The sequence below is a fragment of the Marmota flaviventris genome, chromosome 2, assembly GCF_047511675.1.
Source record: "Marmota flaviventris isolate mMarFla1 chromosome 2, mMarFla1.hap1, whole genome shotgun sequence".
In the NCBI taxonomy this organism is placed as follows: domain Eukaryota; kingdom Metazoa; phylum Chordata; class Mammalia; order Rodentia; family Sciuridae; genus Marmota; species Marmota flaviventris.
In genome coordinates, this window is record NC_092499.1 from 13,293,991 (window position 1) to 13,316,350 (window position 22,360).

The 22,360-nt window shown below is 38.0% G+C and overlaps 2 protein-coding genes across 4 annotated transcripts in view; one reads left to right on the forward strand and one right to left on the reverse strand.

Annotated features, from left to right (window-relative positions):
- Cpsf2 (cleavage and polyadenylation specific factor 2) overlaps positions 1-14,435 on the reverse strand; it is a 31,860-nt gene extending 17,425 nt beyond the window's left edge. The window contains exons 1-6 of the mRNA XM_027931713.2: positions 14,284-14,435; positions 10,944-11,005; positions 7,156-7,339; positions 5,799-5,958; positions 5,613-5,718; positions 3,939-4,068 (exon numbers count right to left, since the gene is read on the reverse strand). Of these exons, the coding sequence (XP_027787514.1) occupies positions 3,939-4,068; positions 5,613-5,718; positions 5,799-5,958; positions 7,156-7,304 (545 nt within the window). The 5' untranslated portion in view covers positions 7,305-7,339; positions 10,944-11,005; positions 14,284-14,435. The remainder of the gene's footprint in view (positions 1-3,938; positions 4,069-5,612; positions 5,719-5,798; positions 5,959-7,155; positions 7,340-10,943; positions 11,006-14,283) is intronic.
- Positions 14,436-14,668: 233 nt separating this feature from the next.
- On the forward strand, positions 14,669-21,625 carry Ndufb1 (NADH:ubiquinone oxidoreductase subunit B1). Of its 3 annotated transcripts, none has more exons than XM_027931608.2 (3): positions 14,669-14,776; positions 19,851-19,995; positions 21,516-21,625. In XM_027931608.2, exons 2-3 carry the CDS (start codon positions 19,856-19,858, stop codon positions 21,550-21,552), a joined length of 177 nt encoding a protein of 58 aa, XP_027787409.1. In that variant the 5' UTR covers positions 14,669-14,776; positions 19,851-19,855; the 3' UTR covers positions 21,553-21,625. The 3 variants fall into 3 exon arrangements, with proteins under 3 accessions (XP_027787409.1, XP_027787410.1, XP_027787411.1); XM_027931609.2 differs by having other exon boundaries at positions 14,673-14,776; positions 19,854-19,995; XM_027931610.2 differs by lacking the exon at positions 14,669-14,776 and adding an exon at positions 15,907-15,967.
- Positions 21,626-22,360: the final 735 nt, after the last annotated feature.

Here is a 22,360-nt window from a genome sequence, read left to right on the forward strand (position 1 = left end):
CTTATGTGTACATTTTAAAAAGTGGCTATCCATGTATGCTTCTACATTCAGTTCTATATCCTTTTATTCCCCATTAAAATTTTTTCCTAAACCTAATTTTTAACAATTGTGAAAACTTTCTATCAAGTCTATACTATGTTTATTTGATCATTTCCTTTTATTGATATTTAGGTCTCTTTTTGCCATTATATCTTTCAAAGAACATCTTTACAAAAAGCTTCAGTTGCATTTTGATTGTTTTTTAAGGACACATTCCCAGAAATGTATTTATTAGAATATACAAGTATTACTAAATACTAGAATACTATATATATATAAATATTATATTATATATATATATAATATATAAAATATATAATATTTATCTTTTTAAGTTATTTGTTCTAATTTGTTATACATACAGCAGAATGCATTTTGATTCACAGTACACATATGGAGCACAATTTTTCATTTCTCTAGTTGTACACAAAGTAGAGTCATACCATGTGTCTTCATATATATTATGTAATGTAATTATATATTTATATATAAATATATGTATGTGTGTGTGTACATACACACACCACACACACACACACACACACACAACTACATTTACTAGAATATACAAGTATTCCAGAAAACTCCCTTTTCCAGAAGGTTTACCAGAAAGACTGACTAACTCATGAACTCACCAATATTACTTCCTTTTCTATTTAATTCTAAGGCATTTGAAATTTATTTTGTCATATGATAAAAGACACAAATTAATTCTTTTCCAATATTGTTAAGTTCGTTTACCATTTACTCAAACACCCACACTGTCTTCATTAATCTATGATTACAAGAGTCTAAACTCAATCTATTAGTTTTAAATATTTCTTAATATAAAGACCTTGAGGCTACTTGTAATATAAAATAGCGATGAACAACGTGTAGATATGGCAAAAGAAACCTGTATGAAACCAAACATGAAAAATGTTAAAAAATAATGCTGTACCAAATGAAATATGTAAAAATATAATTATTATGTCCTCCTTTAAAGGGAATCTGACATTATTAGAGCTGATAAATTCAGCAAAATAGCAAGAAACAAAATGAACATACAAAAATGAACACTTTTTCTATACACCAATATAATGAACACTCTGAGAAACAAAGCAGAAAAACAATTCCATTCACAGTAATTTAATTAAAAAAAAAAACACCCAAGAATAAAAATAACCAAGCAGATAAAAGACCTATATACAATGAAAAGTATAAAACACTAAGAAAGAAATTGAAGACATTAGATAAAGAACAGACCTCCCATGCTCATGGAGTGGAAGGATTAATACTGTTAAAATGGCCATACTATTGAAAGTAATCTATAGATTCAAGGTAATCCCTATCAAAATATCAAAGACATTGTTCATAGAACTAGAAAAAAGAACTCTAAAATTCATATGGAACTACAAAAGAACCTTAAGAGCCAAAGCAATCCTGAGCAAAAAGAGCAATGCTGGAGGCATCATAATACCTGATTTCAAAACATACTATTGAACCATAGTAACAAACAGCATGGAAAAATGTGGAAAAAAACAAATAAACAAATAGTATGGTATTTGCACCAAAACAGACATGTTGGTCAAAAGAATAAACTAGAGGACCCAGAAATAAAGGCACTCATCTACAGGTAATTGATTCTCAACAAAGGTGCTAAAAACATATGTTGGAAAAAGACAGCCTCTTCAACAAATGCTGCTAATAAAACTCAGACAACCATAGGTAGAAGACTGAACCATGCTTCCCATCTCTCACCCTGTACAAAAATCAACTAAAAAATGGATCAAAGACCATAATGTAAGACCTAAAACTTCTAGAAGAAAACATAGGAGAAATACTTCAAGACTTGGCATAGACAACAATTTTCTGAACAGGATTCCAATAGCTCAGGAAACAAAAGCAAGAACAAACAGGATTATTCAAATTTAAAAAGCTTCTGCACAGCAAAGGAACCAATTAACAGTGAAGAAATGGCCTTCAGAATAGGAGAAAATATTGGCCAGCTATTTATCTGATGCAGGATTAATATCCAGAATAAAAAAAAAATTAACAATGAAAGAACAAGTAATCCAATTAAAAAATGGGCAAACAACCTGATTAGACACTTCTCAAAAGAAGTATGAGCCACGCCTGGTAGTGCTCACCTGTAATCTCAGTGACTTGAAAGGTTGAGGCAAGTGGATCACAAATTCTAGGCCAGCCTTAGCACCTTAGTGAGACCCTGTCTTAAAATAAACAATAAAAAGGACTGCGGATATAGCTAAGTGGTAAAGCAACCCTGGGTTCAAACCCTAGTACAAGGAAAAAAAAAAGTAGTATATGAATGGCCAATAAAGATATGGGGGAAAAATATCTTTAGCCATCAGGGAAACGCAAATCAAAACTACATTGAGGGCTGGGGATATGGTTCAATGGTAGACCAGGCATGCACAAGGCCCCAGATTCAAGCCCCAGCACTACAAAAAAAAAAAAAAAAAAAAAAAAAAAACTAACAAATGCTGGCTAGAGGTAGAGACAAAGGAACCTGTATACACTTGGTGGGAATGTAAATTAGTACAGCCACTAAGGAAAACAATATACAGGTTCCTCAAAAAACTAAAAATAAAACTACCATATGATCTAGTTATACCACTCCCAGGTACTGATCTAAGGAAAATAAAGTGAGCACACAAAAGATACACCTGCATATCTATGTTTATTGTGGCACTATTCTCAACAGCCAAGATATGGAATCAGCCTAGATTCCCATCAACAGATGAATAGATAAAGAAAACATGGCATACCCAATGGAGTATTATTCAGCCATAAAGAAGAATGAAATCATGTAATTTGCAGGAAAATGGATAGAACTATATATAACATCATGTTAAGTGAAATAAGTTAAACACAATGACAAGTATCATGTGTTTCCTCTCAATATCTGTAGCCATCAGGGAAACGCAAATCAAGAGAAAAAAGACCCTGAAAATAGAAGAACTATTAGGGAAAGAGGAGGGGGTTATTGGGGAACAGGATGAGATGAGAGTAGAAAAGAGAGTAGACATGATCAAAGCACAATATATAGCCAGGTATGGTGGCACACACCTGTAATACCACAGCTCAGGAGGCTGAGATAGGAGGATGGAGAGTTCAAATCAGCTTCAGCAATAGCGAGGTGCTAAGCAACTCAGTGAGACCCTGTCTCTAAATAAAATACAAAATAGGGCTGGGGATGTGGCTCAGTGGCCAAGTACCTCTGAGTTCAATCCCAGGTACCCTGCACCAAAAAAAAAAAAAAAAAAGGCACATATATGGCTGGGTGCAGCGGCACTCTCCTGTAGTCCAAGCAATTGGGAAGGCTGAAGCAGGAGCACTGCAAGTTTGAGGCCAACCTGGATAACTCAACAAGACCCATCTCAAAATAAAAATTTTCTAAAAAAGGTCTGGGAATGTAGCTCAGTGGTAAAGCACCCCTGAGTTCAATGCCCAGTAACCCGCCCCCCACACAACACAATATTTGCATATATGGAAATGTCAGAGTGAAAACCATAAATCTGTATATGTGCTAATAATTATAATAAAAAATAGTTATATGTAATTACTGACTTAACAACCCTCCCACAAAGACTGTTAAATAGTAAACCAAGAGCATAAAATCTAATTTAATGTACAAAAATTCACTTCCTCTGCAACACATGCAGGGAGACACCTATTTTATAGAGTGCATACACAAATAAAATCACTTTTATGTCCTGTACCAAACTTTCCCCTTACAAAGCAGGTAATAACAAAAACATTCACTATTTGGTGCTTTTAAGTTACTCTGTATTTCTGGTTGGAGAAAAGAAAAAAAACTAAAACATTGCTTCTAATTTTCCCTTCAAATAAAATAATACCAATTGCAATTTCTTTATCTTTTGTCTTGATATACCTACATCTCCCTCTTGTGGTTGAAGTCAACTGCATAAACAATTTCTTCTTCTCCATCTTTGACTATTTTCCATATTGTTCCACCTATCATGTGACCAGCTGGCAAAGGTGTGATAGACAAGCCATGTCCTTTACCTATGTCAACAAGATAATGACAACATTCAGATTGGTTTCACAACCCTAAAGAAAGGTTGTATTTTAGAAATAAAAATGCAAATAGTGAAAAATAAGTCTGGTGGGCTGGGATTGTAGCCCAGTGGTAAAGCACTTGCCTAGTATGTGTGAGGCACTGGGTTCAATTTTCAGCACCACATATAAATAAATAAAATAAAGGTCCATCAACAACTTAAAAACAAAAAAAAGTAAATCTGACTCTCCTATCCCCATTTCCTTAATGAAGACAAACACTTGTCACTTTATGATGTATTTTTTTGTAGTTGGACACAATACCTTTATTTTATGTGGTGCGGAGGACTGAACCCAGCTCCTTGCACGTGCTAGGCAAGCGCTCTACCACTGAGCCACAGCCACAGCCCCTTATTATGTATTTTTGTGGAGATATTTGTACTGATAAACTGAAGGTTAGAGATTATACTTTAAAGTCAGCGCACTATTAAACTATTTAATAGGAACAGATAAGATTCAATTAATTAATTTATTTTTTGTGGTGCTGGGGACTGAACTCAGGCTCTTACACATACTAGGCAAGTGCTTAACCACTACAGAACATTCATAGTCGTAAATTTTAATATTTATATCGTACAAACAATTATCAAGCATTTCCATTTTTGCTAACCTTCAAACAGAAAATAAAAATATAAATCTCATTAGGGAAAAGAATTTATCCTATGGAAAAACTAAATACAAGCAAAACTATTAATACTATTCTTAGTTTCTTGTTAAATCCCAACAGTTCATTAGTATACCATTTTTTCTAACGCTGGCATGATCTCTGGAGTTCATTTCAAAGAAAATCTCTAAAATATCTGTTTATATCATCAATATAGACTTAATATGACATCCTGACCTAATTAAAAAATTAGCTTTTTATATCCCAATTCTAGAATTCAGTCATTTCCTTTAATTTCTACATTTGCACATCTGAGCTACTCAATCAAACCATAAGCCCCAAGGAGGAGGATCTGGACACATTACTTTTGTTCATTTTACACTGTCAACACCAAAATAAGCCTTTCCCAAGCTAAATATAAAAAGGTCTGAGCTATTAAAATTGTTAGTTTTTAGTTTGGCATACTTTTAAAATCAGAAAGTTCAGAGATCCATGTCAAGGCAGAAAATGCTAATGATTTGTCTTCAGACCACAGCACCCATAAATTTTTTTTTAATGTTAATTTTTTTTAGTTTTAGATGGACACAATATCTTTATTTTTTACATTTATGTGGTGCTGAGGATTGAACCCAGTGCCTCATGCATGCTAGGCGAGCATTTCACCACTGAGCCACAACCCCAGCACCTACTCATAAATTTTATTATGAATTCTCAGTATTTTTCAGAGGATTAAACTGCATGAGTATGGGCTGAGGATATAGCTCAATGGGAGAGCACTTGCCTAACGCACGTAAGGCCCTGGGTTTGATCCCCAGCACCAAAAGACAAAATCCAAAACAAAACAAAACCTCTATTAGTACAACTATTTACTACAGATAATATTTTTTACCTTTCAAATTTACAATCTGAGAGAATTTCAGCTGCTGTATTTTATCAAAGGCCGCATCCACATCATCTAACGTAAAGAGTGTGAAATCTTCTGTATTGTGTCGAGACTAAAAGAATAACACAAACAAAAGGTTAAAAATGATCACTGATGAGAATATAAAATTTTTTTCTTAATTGTTCAAATTACCTGGTAAAGATCATACATGAACATCTGTCCCATTTTATAAACAGGAATGGTTGCATAAATGGCACAATTGAGCCCCAACTTTCCCACAGCATACGGGAGGGCACCCAGATGGAGAGGATCCGGGTGAGATAGCAGCACTGCATCGATCTGGTGAACATGCCTGGGAGAACACAACCAAGAGTGACCACTTTTTTATTCTTGTATTTAAAGGCAAAGGTAGAATAGTCAAAACTATTCACCCATTCTGGACTGAAGACAATACTGGGGAACAAAGAGCAAAATGAAGAGCTACAATTACGACACCTGTGAGTTTCAATCGTAACTAACCACGCTCTACACAGATAACAAAATCAAGTCATAAGCTGCATCTAAACATGATGTCTAAACACATTTACAAAAGAAAAAAAGGAGACACCACAAATAAGGTGATCTTAAAGGGCTATCTTCTATGTTACCATTTTAAATGCAATAACTCAGCTTGGAATTTCAAAAATTGTTAAGGAGAGGATATTTAAATGGTCGCAGATTTACGGATTTTGTCTCAGCTTTCTAGGATGGTGACCAACAGCACATTCATTAGAGTAAATACCAATTAATCAATGAAGCATACATTCTCACTGACAAAGGAAATTAACAAGTGATTTGGGGTTTTTTTCCCTTCACTTTAAGTTTTTAAAAATGTTTAAGTCTCCTTTCTTTCAACAATTAGCACAATTCTGCAAAAGTAGCCGAACTTATTTTATTTGTTTGTTTATTTTTGGTAGATTAGGATCCTTTTGTAACTCGCAGCTATTATTCTGAGAACTAAGGCACAATGTTAGGCATCACGAGATGCAGGAAGTGAGCTATCTATCGCAATGCAACTGCAATGCAACTTCAGGACTTCCACGTGGAAGGTAGAATAGTCAAAATTTTTAACAAACTCTTCCTTTTTCCAGAAATTAAGGAACAAAATTTCTACTGCAATCTACTAGCCAAGTAACAACTAACTTAAAATTTTGCTGAATTTTAATAAACAAAGCTTATAAGTCAATTGAAGTTAAAACAGTAACTATTTAGGGCCAGGGCTGTGGCTCAGCGGTAGCACACTTGTCTGGCATGAGTGAGGCACTGGGTTCGATCCTCAGCATCACATAAAAATAAAGGTATTGTGTCCATCTACAACTAAAAAAAAGATTTCCAAATGGTCACTATTTAGCTTTTTTGGCTTAAATAAAATTCTTTTACTCTGAACTAAACTAGTGAAAAGACAGCAACCCTCTATAACATTAAAATGGTATTATAAAAGCATAGAAATAAGAAGCTGATTTTTTAAAGTTTATTTAATAAAAGTCTTGAAATATGAAATGTAACTTACTTCCTCAGGGAATCTATAATATCCATAGAAAAGTGCTCATCCCAGCCACAGTCCAATAGAAATCTAAACTCATCAACCTGGAGAAGATAGCAAAGAGCAGACTCCTCTTGGACCCCAGAGAGGGTAGTTAATTTGATAATAGATGTCATCTTTTTGTTTGAGTAACAGTAACCTAAAAAGGTCCCTTCAAAAGAAAAATATAATTAAACAAAAGCACATTCTAACATATAATAGACAAATTATTTCAAATTTGTAAGTGCACAGAAATTCCATAAAGATGGAAAGCAAATATTTTTTAAGACCCACTTCTGTTATTATCAAGCTTAACAATGCAAGCATAATCCTACACTCTTGTTTACAGTCTTTCAGTGTTTCCCCAACATGATGAAATGAAAAGGAGATTTTGGAATCAGACAGATCCAGATTTGAAGGTACTCCTATGTGATTTGGAGCAAGTTAATTAACCTTTCCTCAATTATACATTAATTATATAATATTTATATAAAAAGGATATTGGAGATTTCAAATAATAAGTAAATTACCTAGAACAGAGACTACCACATCTAAATTCCTTCTAAATGAAACCATTTACTGAAATAATGAACTCATTCCTCAAGGTCAATCTGTTCCCCCTTTACCTTGCTCTATGATGACATTGATTACATTGCACCACAGTGACTGGTTAACATGTCTTTCTCTCCTATTAGCCCAGAGGTCCTTAAATAAATAGACCCCTTCAAGAATCTGATAAAAAGCTATGGACCCGCCTTTTCCCTCCACAATCCTCAAAACACTAAGAAACCCCCAAAATACATATACATATAGAAATTCACATACTTTACAGAGTTAAATGTTCACAACCCTTGCTCAGGCACATAGTAACTAAAAAACAGAGGTTGTATCTTATATTTGCAATTCCTAAAACAAAACCTGACACACATTCCTGTTGGAATGCATGTTGAGATGCCTATTACATGCATTTCTAAAAGATATATCAGGGACACATCTATGGGGATTTAGGACCTAGAACTGTGGATTAGTGAACAAATGTCACAAAAGTATTTATTAACAAAGCTCAACTCCAGAGCAATATTTCAGAATTTAGCTCCTTAAGATAAAATCAGCCTTTCCTGGCTAACTAGGCAAGTAAGAGATCACTGAATTACTTATGATCTCTCACCACCTACCCAAGGTCATCAGCAAACTAAGGTTAATTGATGGTCTACCTTCCACAACCAGCTCACTGGAAATTAATCCCACCACATCTGCTATTCTTGTTTACCTGAGTTACAGCAAAAACTCAATGACCCCTAGGTTGTCCATTATCACTGATGCTTTTATCTCCTAGTTGGACCCAATCCCCTACTTCCTCTCAAGTCCTTTTGGTATACTCTCTGAAACTATACTTACACCCACCTGTAACTTCAACCTCCTTTTTGATTATCTTCACAGAAACCTGGCTATTCCCTAATGATGCAGTTTCTTCCACAACCTTCTCAAGGGCTTTATTTTTAGATCTCTCCATACTCCATCTCAAAAGCAAGAAGTGTGTTCCCTGCTCCTCAATGCAACTTCCAAATTATGTCTTCTCCTTCCCCTTTCAAATACTCCAGTCCTGAAGAAGCTCACACCAGCAGCTAGTTCACTATTAGCCTCCATAGCTCCTCCTCAGCATCGGTATCTACTAACCCGACCTGATTCACTGAGGACTTTAGCTCCTGGCTCAGTCTTTCTCCCAGTAACTTCAACACTGACCTCTCAGTTCCTTGACTTTCTTGATCCCCATAACCTCCATTTCACTTCAGCCACCCACCCTTGACCTTATTACCACCTGTGCCTACACCACTTTTGCCTTCAAGCATCTCACTACCGCTGCAAAAAAATCCTTTGAGCTCCACTCTAATTCACTGATCATTCTTCATGATCCACAATGCCCTTGTATCTCAACCCAGGTCCTCACCTTCAGTTCATGACCCATTGTGATTACTTTGCAAATGTTCTCAAATATCTTGCTCTTCTAGTGTTCTTCTTTGTACTCATCCCCAACCTTGATTAACTCCTACATTCACTTTGTCTACTCCAACAGCTGAATTTTGGGGGGAGGATCACACAAATGTGCTATTTGCTTTTTAAATTCACAGCCAAAGATCTCAAACAGATTTAAGTACTCCTGTCATTCCTACTCTTCTTCATAGGTTGACTTTCCATCTCAGATTATTTCATTCCTCTTTCTGCTCAACCATAAACCTGTTCTATTCCTCCCTACTCTCAGGTGATAATCTCACTTTCTCGAATCTACATCTATCAATCTGTCTGCACACACACTGTGGTCTCCTGCTATACAAAACAAATTGCCCTGTCTCCATCCAAGGCCATCCCTCTTGTACCTGATCTCATCCTCATTGGCCTTCTAACTCCTGCTTTTTTTAGTCATTTCCTCTTTCCCTACATGTATCACTGACGTGCTATTCCCATGAGCATACGAAGACACTCTAGAATTTCCCAATTTATAAGACTCCTCTTAACCCTACTACTACTACAGCATCTCATTTTTCAGAGCAAAATTTCTCAGAATATTCATATACAAACATGTCTCCACTTCACCTCCTATTCACACTACCAAATCTGAGAAGCCAGAGGTTTATGCACCAGCTCAGGTTGTGTGGAGGTTTATGGATGGCCTTCATCCTCTGATACAGTTTGGTACTAACCACTACATTTCTCAAATTTCCTTTTACCCATTGTGACCAAGATTTCTAAATAGACTGTACATTTTCCTTGCCCCCAATTTATCCTGCAACATTCTTCGAACAACTTGAGGTCCTTCTCTACTCCTGTTACATTCTACAACATCATTCTCTCTCAAATTACTTAGTGCTGTCTATAATTGCTCTTTATTTACTTGCTTTTTGTCTGTCCTTTTCTCTCCTCCTGATCCCAATACTAGAATGTGAACTCCTAGAGGTTACAGAACTTATTAATCAATATTCCAGTGTCTCCATGTCATATTTAGTGGTGGTCAATGTTTCTTATATGAATGAATGGGCATGGCTAAGATTAAATGAGCTTAGTGCTCTTACCACACCATTAAGAGTTACCTATTTACATGTTTATCCTTACTTGAGAGAGCTGAGTGTAGGACTATACTTGATCTATTCAGTACATTAGCACATGCCCTGCACATAGTAGTTGTTTAATAAATTACTGATAAAATTTGAAATAAATTGACCTAGTGTAGGAAAAAGTAGTTAAGACATGAGAAGTATAAAGACATCAATTCTCTATTTGGTGAAAAATGTTTTATAATTTTGGAAAGGACTTAGAAAATTCTCCCTGGCAAAAAGTTTCTTATACCACAATAATATTAATGGTCTAAGAGAAACTTTCTTCTCAAATCTACCTTCACTCCCACTTTCATTTAGATTATGAAGTCAAAATACAAAGTTATCTCGCAGATACAAATTAATGAGTTCTTGCTAAAATTTTGCAGAGATCCTGATTTCAACAGATGAAAAGACTTTTGTTATAAATACTCATAATAAAGTATATCCTTTAGTGTGTGTGGTGCTAAGGATTGAACCCAGGGCCTCATGCGCGCTAGGTAAGTACTCTACTACTGAGCTATATTCCCAGGCCTTTTTTATTTGAGACATGGTCTAACTGAATTGCCCATGCTGGCACTGAACTTGCCTTTCTCTTGCCTCAGCCTCCTGAATGGCTAGGATTACAGGTACATACCAGCACACCTGGATATTAAGCTGTATCTTTATCAGACATAAAGTACTTACTGATTTTTCAGTTGTATATATGATGAAACACCATGAATTCAGAGGAAGAGTTCCTTATAAATCTACAAAATAAATAAAGAATCTCATAAATGTGGTATGATTTACTTATGTTTATAATTATAGCACTTTAACTTGTATATCTTCCCCTAATATACATAAGCAGAGGCAAGTTATATAATATATATGTTTCATTTTTTAAAAAGAAACATAATCTTAGGAATTTGTATAAATTTCTAAACTTATACATAAATGAATAGGGATAATAAAGCAATAAAAATAAGTAATAATGAGACATGTTGGTAATAATCAGGGGCTTAAGTATAAAGCTTAAGAAATAAAATTTTAAAATTTCTAAATAGCTTCTATAATTGAGAGTCACAGAAGAGGTGGGATCTATGATTATTCATTAAGGAGCTGTGGAAACGAGGTAGAAAGAAGGTATTCAAAACAGGGATAATGAGCAAAGGTTCAAAACAAAAACAATATCAGTGAAAAACCTAACCTGGCATACTTTCATATAATCAAAAAATAAAAGGAAAAAAATAAGTTCTAATAAACAGAGAGAAGCCAGATAATGAAGGGCCCTGGAAACCCTGGAGCTAGTTCTCAGGAAAAAGAGAAACATTTTAAGATTCATTAACAAGTTGAAAAATGTTAATTCTGTAGTTTAGGAAAATTAGTTGGTAGGTATGATTGAACAGATAACAGCAGGGAGATGAAGAGAGAGAATTTAGCAGACTACTTCCTCCTCTCTGCTGGTTCTGTTTTGGGACTAAATTTCTTCAGCCCCAAATAAATTTTGTAATTGAAATATTAATACTAGGTAACCAAGGTTTGAAAATGGTTCTTCCTTTTACTTTCCCTTGGACTGCTACCAATTCCAAATTACTTCTCCCCCAGAATGCCTTGCACACATATCATTCCCTTTCTGTTCCTTACTGCCAGTACTGAAATGTGAGCCTTATTACCTTATATGAGTTTCTCCATTTCTCTGCCTCCAGCTTTTCTTTCCTTCCTCTCAATTTAAACAATGCTGCCAGATTAGCCTCAGAAACATCCCTATACATATTACCCCTTGCTCAGAAATGTTTGTTGGTTTCTTACTGTCTGAGGAAAAAAAGCAAAATAACCTGAATGCTTTAACTGGCAATGTAGGGTCCTAGGAAGCTGCCTGCTCACCACATCTCTCAAGGTCCAGCTCAAATGCCACCTTCTGATCAATTGCCCCCTCATAAATTTAGACCAGACTAGTTGTCAACAGAAATATAACACATGCCACAGATGTCCCTTTAATCACTAAAAAGTATAAACAGGTAAAATATTTTATTTAACCCAGTAAGTCCAAAATACTATCATTTCAATATGTAATCATTTTTTAAAAATTAAGATTCTTTACATTGCTTTTTTGTACTAAGTCTTCAAAACCCAGGCGTACTTTTTATTTTCAGCACACCTTAATTCAAACTAACCACTGGCCAGTGCTCAATACCTCAAGTGACCGGTTGCTACTGTAAAAGTGCAGGTCTAGACTCTAAAATCAACACCTTCAACTGTGGAGCACTGTGTTTTGCCACTCCTGCAGACCAGGCTGACACCACCCTGTTTTTATGTACATGTCTCACACTGGACTTTAATATTACTGCTGACCATATAGTCTCCCAGACTGAAAACTAGGGTCTTATCAGCTAATTAGTGGCCAGGAGTTAAATCCTAATTGGCATTTACTTAGTCTGACATCCTTTACTGTCCTGACTCAGTAGAGACACTCAGTGTCTTATCTGAATGACTGAAATTTCCTCTCATCTAGTTTTCCTGTTCCAAGTGGATCTTCCACACAGTTTTCAATGAGCCCATTTTAAGAAACAAATATCCCCCTGCCCACCTCTTGCTCTAAGGATCTACTGGCTTCCTGCTAACTACTGGATAAAACCTGAACCCCTTGGCTAGAAATCAGGATCATTTACAAGCTGCTTTCAACCTACGTCTTGCTTCATCAACCCCACCCTGCACTGCCTGCTCAAGCACCATTTATTTTCCCACTCTCCCTAACTATGCCCAGACTTAAGTTTTCAGTTCTGTTTTAGATTCAGGAGTGATTGTGTCCTCCTGAGTTTAGCAAATTCCTTTTGATTCTTCATGGCCCAGCTCAAACATTTACTTTTATAAACCTTCTTCATGGTCCCCAGATAAAGTTGGTTATTTTTTACTAAGCAGAAAGAAGGCACGAAGAATATTTGTTAGCTGTCAAATGTACAGAAGAAAGGTAAAGTGGTATCTTTTTATCTCCACTACCAAGCACAGTGTGCTCACAGCACAGTCCGCTGACCGGAGTGAATCATTACCTTATCGTAAATTCCTCCAGGGCACTGATTTTGACCAACACTACCTCAACTCAAATATAAATATAAATAAATAATATAAATATAAAAATAAATATAATATAAATAAATAATTTATATATATATATAAATATATATATATATATATAAATATATATATATATATATATTTATATATATATATCAGTTACTCCCTCTCTCCATAATGATCATGCAAATTGATGACAACCGAGAAGTAGGCAAAATCCAAGGAAAAAGGAAGGGGTCTGGGTTAGCCTCGGAACTCACTGCGTGAGGCTGGGGTGGCATCTCTTCCTAGTCATTCAAGGAAAGCAGCCCTTCATGATAGGGTCAAGGGAGTTGGTTGTAAAATAAAAAATTCGGGGATGCGCAATAAATGATGGCTCAGGTCCGCCTGATCACAGGAGGCCAGATTTGCCAGGGACTAAGCTAGCCTGAACTGTTTTCTGAACAGCACGTTAAAGAGTACAAAGGTAAGAAAGAATGAGGTCTTGGCAAAGTGCAGGTAGTGGAAGCGCTCGAGGACCATGGTGGGAGGCTGCAGAGGGCCGAGACAATTCTAATTAAGCACGGTACAAACATCTGAAAGGTCTTAGTAGCCTCGAGGTCTCTGAGCCCGAGAAGACGGCAAGACCCCCGGTGGGGAGGCCGAGGGCGCGGCGGCCACGAGGAGAAGGAGCCAAAGCCGGCGTGGGATTAACTCGTCCAGCGCCAGGAGACCGAGCGCGCAGCGGGGACCGCGGAAAAGAGGGAGTGAACCGCACGCACGGCCGCAAACGACCGCGGAGTCTTCGACCCACGGAAAAGTCACTTGTCTGTCCCTCCACTTCTGCTGGGGGCCACCAGGGCAGTGGCAGCCGGCACCGCGGAGCACGTCCTCGGGAGAGACCGGGTGGGAGTCGGAGCCGGGCTCTGCCTAAGGCCGAGGACGCCCCCTCCCCCCATGCAATGGCTCACTCCGTCCTCCCGCTCCCACTTGCCTCGCGGGCCTCCCCCAACGCCGTCCACTGCCCTTCCCAACCCCTGCTCGAAGCCAGGTTCTGGAAGGAGGAAAGCTGATGCTGGGTCAGCAGTAACCGTGACGACCGGCCGGCAGGAGACCCTCCGTGGCGGCCGCCATCTTGCCCCCGCCGCTAGGGGCCCTGGCGGGGAAGAGCCGGGACGATACCATCTGCGGGGTGGGGGTGGGGGGACCAAGGCGTGGGACGGCGACGGCGACAATGCCCACGCATCTCCTCGCCTTGGGCAGAACTTTGATTAAGAAAGTATTGGTAATGTTTAAAAGCTTAAAGGAGGGGAAAAGTGAAACATTAGCAGAAAGAAAAGGCAGGCTTTGCCGCCGCCACCCCCTCTCCTCCGTGCGGGCACGGCAAGTGGCACGTCCCGAGGTCGCCGCTTCCGTCCGCGCCGGTGGCGGTGCTCGCTGCTTCTGTCCTTGATCTTTGGTGTCGTTTATTGGCTCCAGGGCCGCAGGTGGGTCTGGGGACCCCGGGCGGCCGCGGCGCCGCCGGTCGGGTTGTGCAGGCTGGGCGGGTTCTGGGAAAGCCCTCGCCGGTGTGTGCATGTGGAGGGGTGGCCAGGGCCTCCGGACTGCCGAGCCAAGGAGAGGGAGAGGAAAGGGGAACAAATAGGGCTGTCTTTGGGTGGACGACTGGGTTCACGTTTCCCACCAGCCAGTTTTTTCTTGAGGCTGTCATAGCTGGGAAACGTCTTTAGAGATGACCGATGGCCGCCCCCAGGCTGGACTGCAGAGGAGACCAGCCTGGATCCCATGCCCAGCCAGAAGCAAGGAAGGGCTGCTGGTCCTGGAGCACCTCACGTTTGTCCAAGTCGCAGCGATCCACTTCCTCCCTAATCTCATTCCCTTCTAAACATCAAACCTTCTTGAGCTGACCATTCCACAAAATTTGCACTTACCTGTTTACTTTTTAAATGCGTGATGAATTGTGCTTGGTTTCCCGGGTATGTATATCATACACAAATGGTCGACCTCCAGGAGTTCTGTAACTCCTTGCATCTACTCCGTTTTGCATAGGTTAATCAATACTTGTATAAAGTGCTGTGGGAACCAATAAAATAATAGAATGCTAATCTTTTAAGTGTCTAATTACCCACGTTTCTAACGTGAATTTGGAACGACTCTAAAAAAGATACACACCAGTTTTCTTTTTAGAAGTTGAGGAGAAAACTGGGTTGAAGAAAAATTAATATTAGGAAAGATAAATTGAGGTTAACATATGTTTACCTCTCAGATTGCCTGGGTTCTGTACTAATCCCACCTCTACCCCTATTTGCACATATGACCTTAGGCAAGTTGCTTCACCAAGATTGGCCCTAGATTTCCTTATCTGAAAAATATGTGCCAACTACATTGGAAACGTTATATTATTGAATACCTGTGCAGTACTATTGTGAAGATTATGTGAGTTTGGTCGTTACAAAAAGGAGTAAAAGTTATACCTGTCAGTGCTCTAAGATTCAGCTCTTGCTAGGGTGGTCCAAAAAATTTGGATCATCTTCTTGGGCAAAGATACATGACAGGGGCTGGAAGCCTAGCCCAGAGGTAGAGCCCATGCTTACACAAGGTCTGGTTCATTCCCTAGGAATCCCTCAACCTCTCCCAATAAAGAAAGAAAAAGATACATGACTATTTAAATCCACAAGGTAAAACCCAATTCATTTTTCAAGAATACCATAGCTACTCTTGGTTTTGAAGTAAAAGCAAAACTTTTTTATGGGTCCTCATATAAGAGAACACTGGTGGGCTGGGGGATATAGCTCAGTTGGTAGAGTGCTTGCCTTATATGCACAAGGCCCTTGGTTCAATCCCCAGCATTACACAAAAAAAGAGACACTGGTAATACATATAGTACTCCTATGGGCACCACGGGGATGTGTCCCTAAAGCAGTTGGTCCATTTTCTTCCTGAAAAACCTAGGCTTGTCTCAGTGAATCATGTCCTAGTCCTTACTGCACTTTGCCTGTCAAACAAAGCTCTCAAAGAACCCAGTTACCCATCTACTGTCTCCCTCCTACCCATCTCAGGGGAAATCATTCTAGCTTACTTTTTTTCTTGTGCTGAGGACGTAACCTAGGGCCTCTTGTATGTTAGGCAAGTGCTCCACCACCGAACTACTTCCCCAATCCTTTAGCTCCCTTCTTGTATCCATAAATCTTTATCCTTCCTAGTCATCCATTTGCTGGAAAACATGCAGGACAAATGATGTACAGTGAACTACTCCCAATGTCCATTGAATATAGGTTGTACAATTGTAACATGAAGTGCCTTAGCACTAAAGATTTGTCATTTACCTCTTAAGGATGTTCCTTTGTGGTTGTTGAATTCAACTCTGGAAATCCATCAATCCCACTGTCTTGGTTCTGGAGTCTGGAGAGCTGTATCCAGCTAAGAGCCACAGAGACCTGTCTCATCTCATGCTCAGGTCAGGGTAGAGGCAGACCAAACCAAACCTTAGCTTCTGGCCCTTGTTAAGAGAATGCTAGCAGTAATGCTTATACCCTGCAGGTGGCCATGAGCTTATATGACTGGAGCTAAAAATCAGCAAGTACTTGTTGGTTAAATACAAAATGATAACTAATAGCTGTGATAGGGTAGATTTGACACCTCTTTAAGAAAATTTAAGGAGTCTAATAAGGACGGGTAGAAGAATAGGTGACCACTGAATTTGCTGAACATGCATGAACACAGAGACAAATTGTCTAGTGTTTTGCAGTTTAGTACTTTTAAAGTTACAGATAGGGCTGGGGTTGTAGCTCAGTGGTAGAGCACTAGACTAGCATGTGTGACGCACTGGGTTCAATCCTTAGCACCACATAAAAATAAAGGTATTATGTTCATCTACAACTAAAACAAAATTTTTTTAAATAAAGTTACAACTGGGCATGGCACATGCCTGTAATCCCAGTGCCTCAGGAGGCTGAGACAAGAGGATCACAAGTTCAAAGCCAGCCTCAAGAAAAGCGAGGCACTAAGCAACTCAGACCCTGGCTCTAAATAGAATACAGAAAAGGGCTGGGGATATGGCTCAGTGGTCAACTGATTGCCTCTGAGTTCAATCCCCGGTACCAAAAAAGGAGAAAAAAAAAATTATCTTATTTAAGGTCCTCATTATTATTTCCATACTTTACTGGCTCAAGTTTATAAAGCAAGTAAACAGTTAACTTGGCACTTGATTGGTATCACAAAAAATACTTTAAGATCTAAATGTAAGAAATGTTATTTAATAAAAACATGGTGCTAAGAAATAAATAAAATTGCTTGCCCCTACCTTCCTCCAAGAAGTTATTTGCATCAAAATCAACTAAGGACTTCTTTCAACTACTTATCTCTCCAGCCTTGCCCTGGAGGTGAAGCCAGGGAGTCCCTGTTCTGAAAATGGCTCCCCAGATGATTCTGATGTGCACTCAAGGTTGAGAACTCCAGCTGTAGACAGTAGACTAAACCTTAATTGATAACTGAATTGTAATCATGAATGTAAATATCTCATTGTGTACTTGCATCGTTTTCTTTTTTTAATAATGTTTTTTAGTTCTAGATGAACATAATACCTTTATTTGATTTTTATGTGGTGCTGAGGGTTGAACCCAGTGCCTCAGGTAGTAGGCAAGTGCTCTACCACTGAGCTACAACTTCAGCCCTCCATCAAAATTTTCTACCTCAGTAGTCTTTAGACTGGAACCTGCTGTGGGTAGCATTACTTGTTACTTATGAAGTACAGTATATATAGTAACTGTGCAGATTTTAAACTTCATTGCCATGACCACATCCAGTGACTTTGGATAATGGGTGTTTAAAACGTGAGAAATAGGGTTGGGGATATAGCTCAGTTGGTAGAGGGCCTGTTTGCACTAAGGCTCTGGGTTCAACCCCCAGTACCACCAAAAAAGAAAAAAAGTAAAGTGTGAGAAATAAAGAAATAGAATTATGTAAATATGCAGATCAATGTCAGAAGGAGAGGTAGGAATTGAGTCTGCATTAAGCCTAGCACATATTGAACTAATTACTATTATTTACAGTAATGTACTGCCCTCTCTACTAGGGTGTTGTCACGTCTTTGCTGTTGTGTGATTTATTCATGTGCATGTGGATGTACTTTTATTTCATCTGTTTGCACAAATTTTTAAAGAAAATTGGCAATTCAGTTATGTTTTCATTAATGCATGTGTTATTTTTTCACCTGGTGACTATGGTTCTATTCCTCCTCCTCTTTCAAAAGCACTTAGATCTTAAGAGCTCTTAAGTATCATAAATACCAGTTCAGGGTGCCAGGCATGGTGGTGCCTGCCTGTAATCCCCACCGTTCAAGAGGCTGAGGCAGGAGGATCCGGAGTTCAAAGCCACCCCAGCAATTTATGGAGACCTTAAGCAGCTCCTGAGAGACCCTGTCTCTAATAAAATATAAAAAAGGGCTGGGGATGTGGCTCGGTGGTGAAGCACACCTGCGCTCAATCCCTGGTACCAAAATAAATAAATAAATGAATTCAGGGAGGGGATGTTAGAGGAGGCAGAGCTTTGGAATAAACCTGAATTTGAATTCCAGCCCTGGGCTTAATAGTTATTTTATTTGAGCTATTTTCTTATCTGTAAAATGAGAAAAATAATAGTTATTAAACCTTAAACATAGAAAATAAATAGTAGCTCTACTACCTAGTAGTCATCCCATAAATGTGTGTTCCTGTCTCCTTTTACATTCTTTTTAATAGTTGATAGATCTTATTTATTTATTTATGGTGCTGAGAATCAAACCCCGTGCCTCACAAATGCCAGGCAAGTGCTCTACTGCTGAGCCACAACCCCAGGCCCTTCTTTTACATTTTGTAGTCTTTTAATTGAGCTTTCAAATTTGTGACATTGTAATTTTTTAAAAAAATTTCTCATAGGATTAATTTTCAGTAATTATAACAATATAAACTATTCCACTTCTGGCAAGATAGCATTATTAAAATTGTGTTTGCATTATAAGAAATTCTAAAGCAATTTTACATGTATAAAACTTCTGAATTAGGGCCTGGAGTTGTGGCTCAGCGGTAGAGCACTTGCCTAGCATGTGCTAGGCCCTGGGTTCTATCATCAGCACCACATAAAAATAAATAAAATAAAGATATTGTGTCCAACTACAAAAAATAAATATAAAAAAACTTCTGAATTAATATTAGGAGGATACAAATAATCAGCTTCTATGGGTAGAATTTTTTCTCTCCATTTGTTATAACAATTCACTGATGAAGAGAGAAATAAAATTTAATAAATAGACTTCAGTGTAGTGTAATTTTTATACTGATCATTTTTTCCAATCTTCATCAAGTTGATTTTAATTACTATATTCTGATGACAAGTAAATATACAAAGGCTTTTAAATTAAAAATAGTTTTAAAACTATTATTTAAAACTATTTTTTACATTTTCATACCTGTTATACTTTCAATACCTATCTCAACATCCACAGCTATCTTCCTCTTTCATATGCAATTTAAAAGACATTTCAAAGGCAATTTTATGCCTCTATTAATATATTTTTCTTTTTAGCAGTCATGGTGAACTTACTTCAGATTGTGCGGGACCACTGGGTTCATGTACTCGTCCCTATGGGATTTGTTGTTGGATGTTATCTAGACAGAAAGAATGATGAAAAACTGTCTACCTTCCGCAACAAGAGTATGTTGTATAGAAGGTCAGTTCGCGCATTGTTTTAAACCAGCTATTGACCCACTTTGGGGAATATTCTTAATATGAAATGTGTCAAAGATAAACAAAAGGGGTCATTTTTCTTCCCTGGGTAATTATATGCAGGAGATACTGTGTTCTAGTCTTGCTTGTTATTTAATTCTTGGATAAAATTGTGTGATTAACTCTAGAATGTAGGCAGTCTCTAGTTTATGAACAGCCTATTTCAAATCTTTGTCACATTTTTAAAATTCAACTGCAATCATTCAACCACCATGTCTGAAGTTCTCAGGTAGTGTTGCTGAAAATAACACTACCCCTCTCTTACCATATATATGTGTGTGTGTGTGTGTGTGTGTTTGTGTGTGTGTGTGTGTGTGTGTGTGTGTGTATTGAACTAAGGGGCACTTGACCACTGAGCCACATCCCCAGCCCTATTTTGTATTTTATTTAGAGACAGGGTCTTATTGAATTGCTTAGCGCCTTGCTTTTGCTGAGGCTGGCCTTTTAGTATAGAAACACAGGTGGGTTTGGTTTGGTTTGGTTTTTTGAAGAGCTGGGGGTTAAACCCAGGGCTTTGTGCACGTAGGCAAGCACCGCTACCACTGAGATACATCCCCAGTGCAGAAACAAAATTTTAAACTAACTGATCGGAGCCTACCTGTATGCAGCTTTCACATATATTATTGTATACTATGTTACTTAAGACATGCTATAGCCGAAATAAATATAGTAAGAGTAGATCGAAGAGTGTTGGCACACGCCTGTAATCCCAGTGGCTTGGGAGGCTGAGACAGGAGGATTACAAGTTCAAAGCCAGCCTCATCAAAAGCAAGGCGCTAAGCAATTCAATGAGACCCTGTCTCTAAATAAAATACAAAATAGGGTGGGGATGTGGCTCAGTGGTCAAGTGACCCTTTTCAATCCTCAGTACAAAAAAAAAAAAAAAAAATATATATATATATATACATACATACACACACACACACACGGTAAGAGTGGGGTAGTGCTATTTTCAGCAACACTACCTGAGAACTTCAGATATGGTGGTTGAATGATTACAGTTGGCAGCTGCCTGATTCCCTTTGTTTAGAAATGGCTCCTCTGGCAGTGGAGGGGTATGGTTAGCAAAACTGTCTATTTTCCAGTGAGTATACATCTGTCTGAATTAGAAGGAGCTTAATGGGCAAGAGGGTTGAGTTGCATCCACAGTCATTATGGAAAGGTGGGTCACAAGTCAGGGATTTTAAAAAAGATAAAAATAATCCAGAAAGCATTGAGTAAACATGAAATGAACTGATTAGGAAGACAAAAGCTGTGATACAAATTACAGCTTTAAAGAAATTATAATTTTTTACTCCAGAAAAATGCTACAAATTTAAAATCATGAAAGAATAGAATGAATATGATGAATCTAATGTAAAATTTTTAAAATGGTTCAGTTTAGTAAAATGTAAAATATTCTGATCTGCTCATGAAAATTTTGTTTACAGTATTTCCTTTCCTTCCTTATTTCTTCCAATACAGGGAATTGAGGCCCAATGAAGAAGTTACCTGGAAGTAAAGACTGTGGCTGAATCACAGAATATTCACATTTTAAAAGTTATTGTACAAATAAAACCATGTTTATTATTTAATTAGAAGAATTCAAAGTGTAATTCTTTTGATAACTTTTTTTTGCGGGGGTAAGAGAAGTACCAGGAATTGAACCCAGAGATGCTTTACCACTGAGCCACATCCCCATCCCTTTTTATTTTTTGAGACAGGTTCTTACTGAGTTACTCAGGGCCTCACTAAGTTGCTGAGACTGGGTTTGAACTTGGGGTCCTCCTGCCTCAGCCTCCTGAACCACTGAGATTATAGGCATTTGCCTCCATGCCCAGCTTCTTTTTATACCTTTTATTGAGGTAATCTTTATTTTTTTATTGAGGTAATCTTCAAGTGTCCTGCACACTCAGCTTGAAAAATGTTTATTGACTACCTGATTATATATGTAGGTATTAAATTTGTATTTAGCGTTTAATTTTGTTTCTTATTTTGGACCATAGTATCATTAAATCATATCCTTTTTTGGGCAGGGGGGGTGGATACCAGGGATTGAACTCAGAGGCACTCAGCCACTGAGCCACATCCCCAGCCCTATTTTGTATTTTATTTAGAGACAGGGTCTCACTGAGTTGCTTAGCGCCTTGCCATTGCTGAGGCTGGCTTTGAACTCCTGATCCTCCTGTCTCAGCCTCCTGAGCCACTGGGATTACAGACATGCACCACCGTGCCTGGCTCCAATTCTTTTTCAGAAAAGTTTTTTTTTTCAAGAAATGTATGTATGGATATATATAGATAGATAGATATAGATATAGATATATAGATAT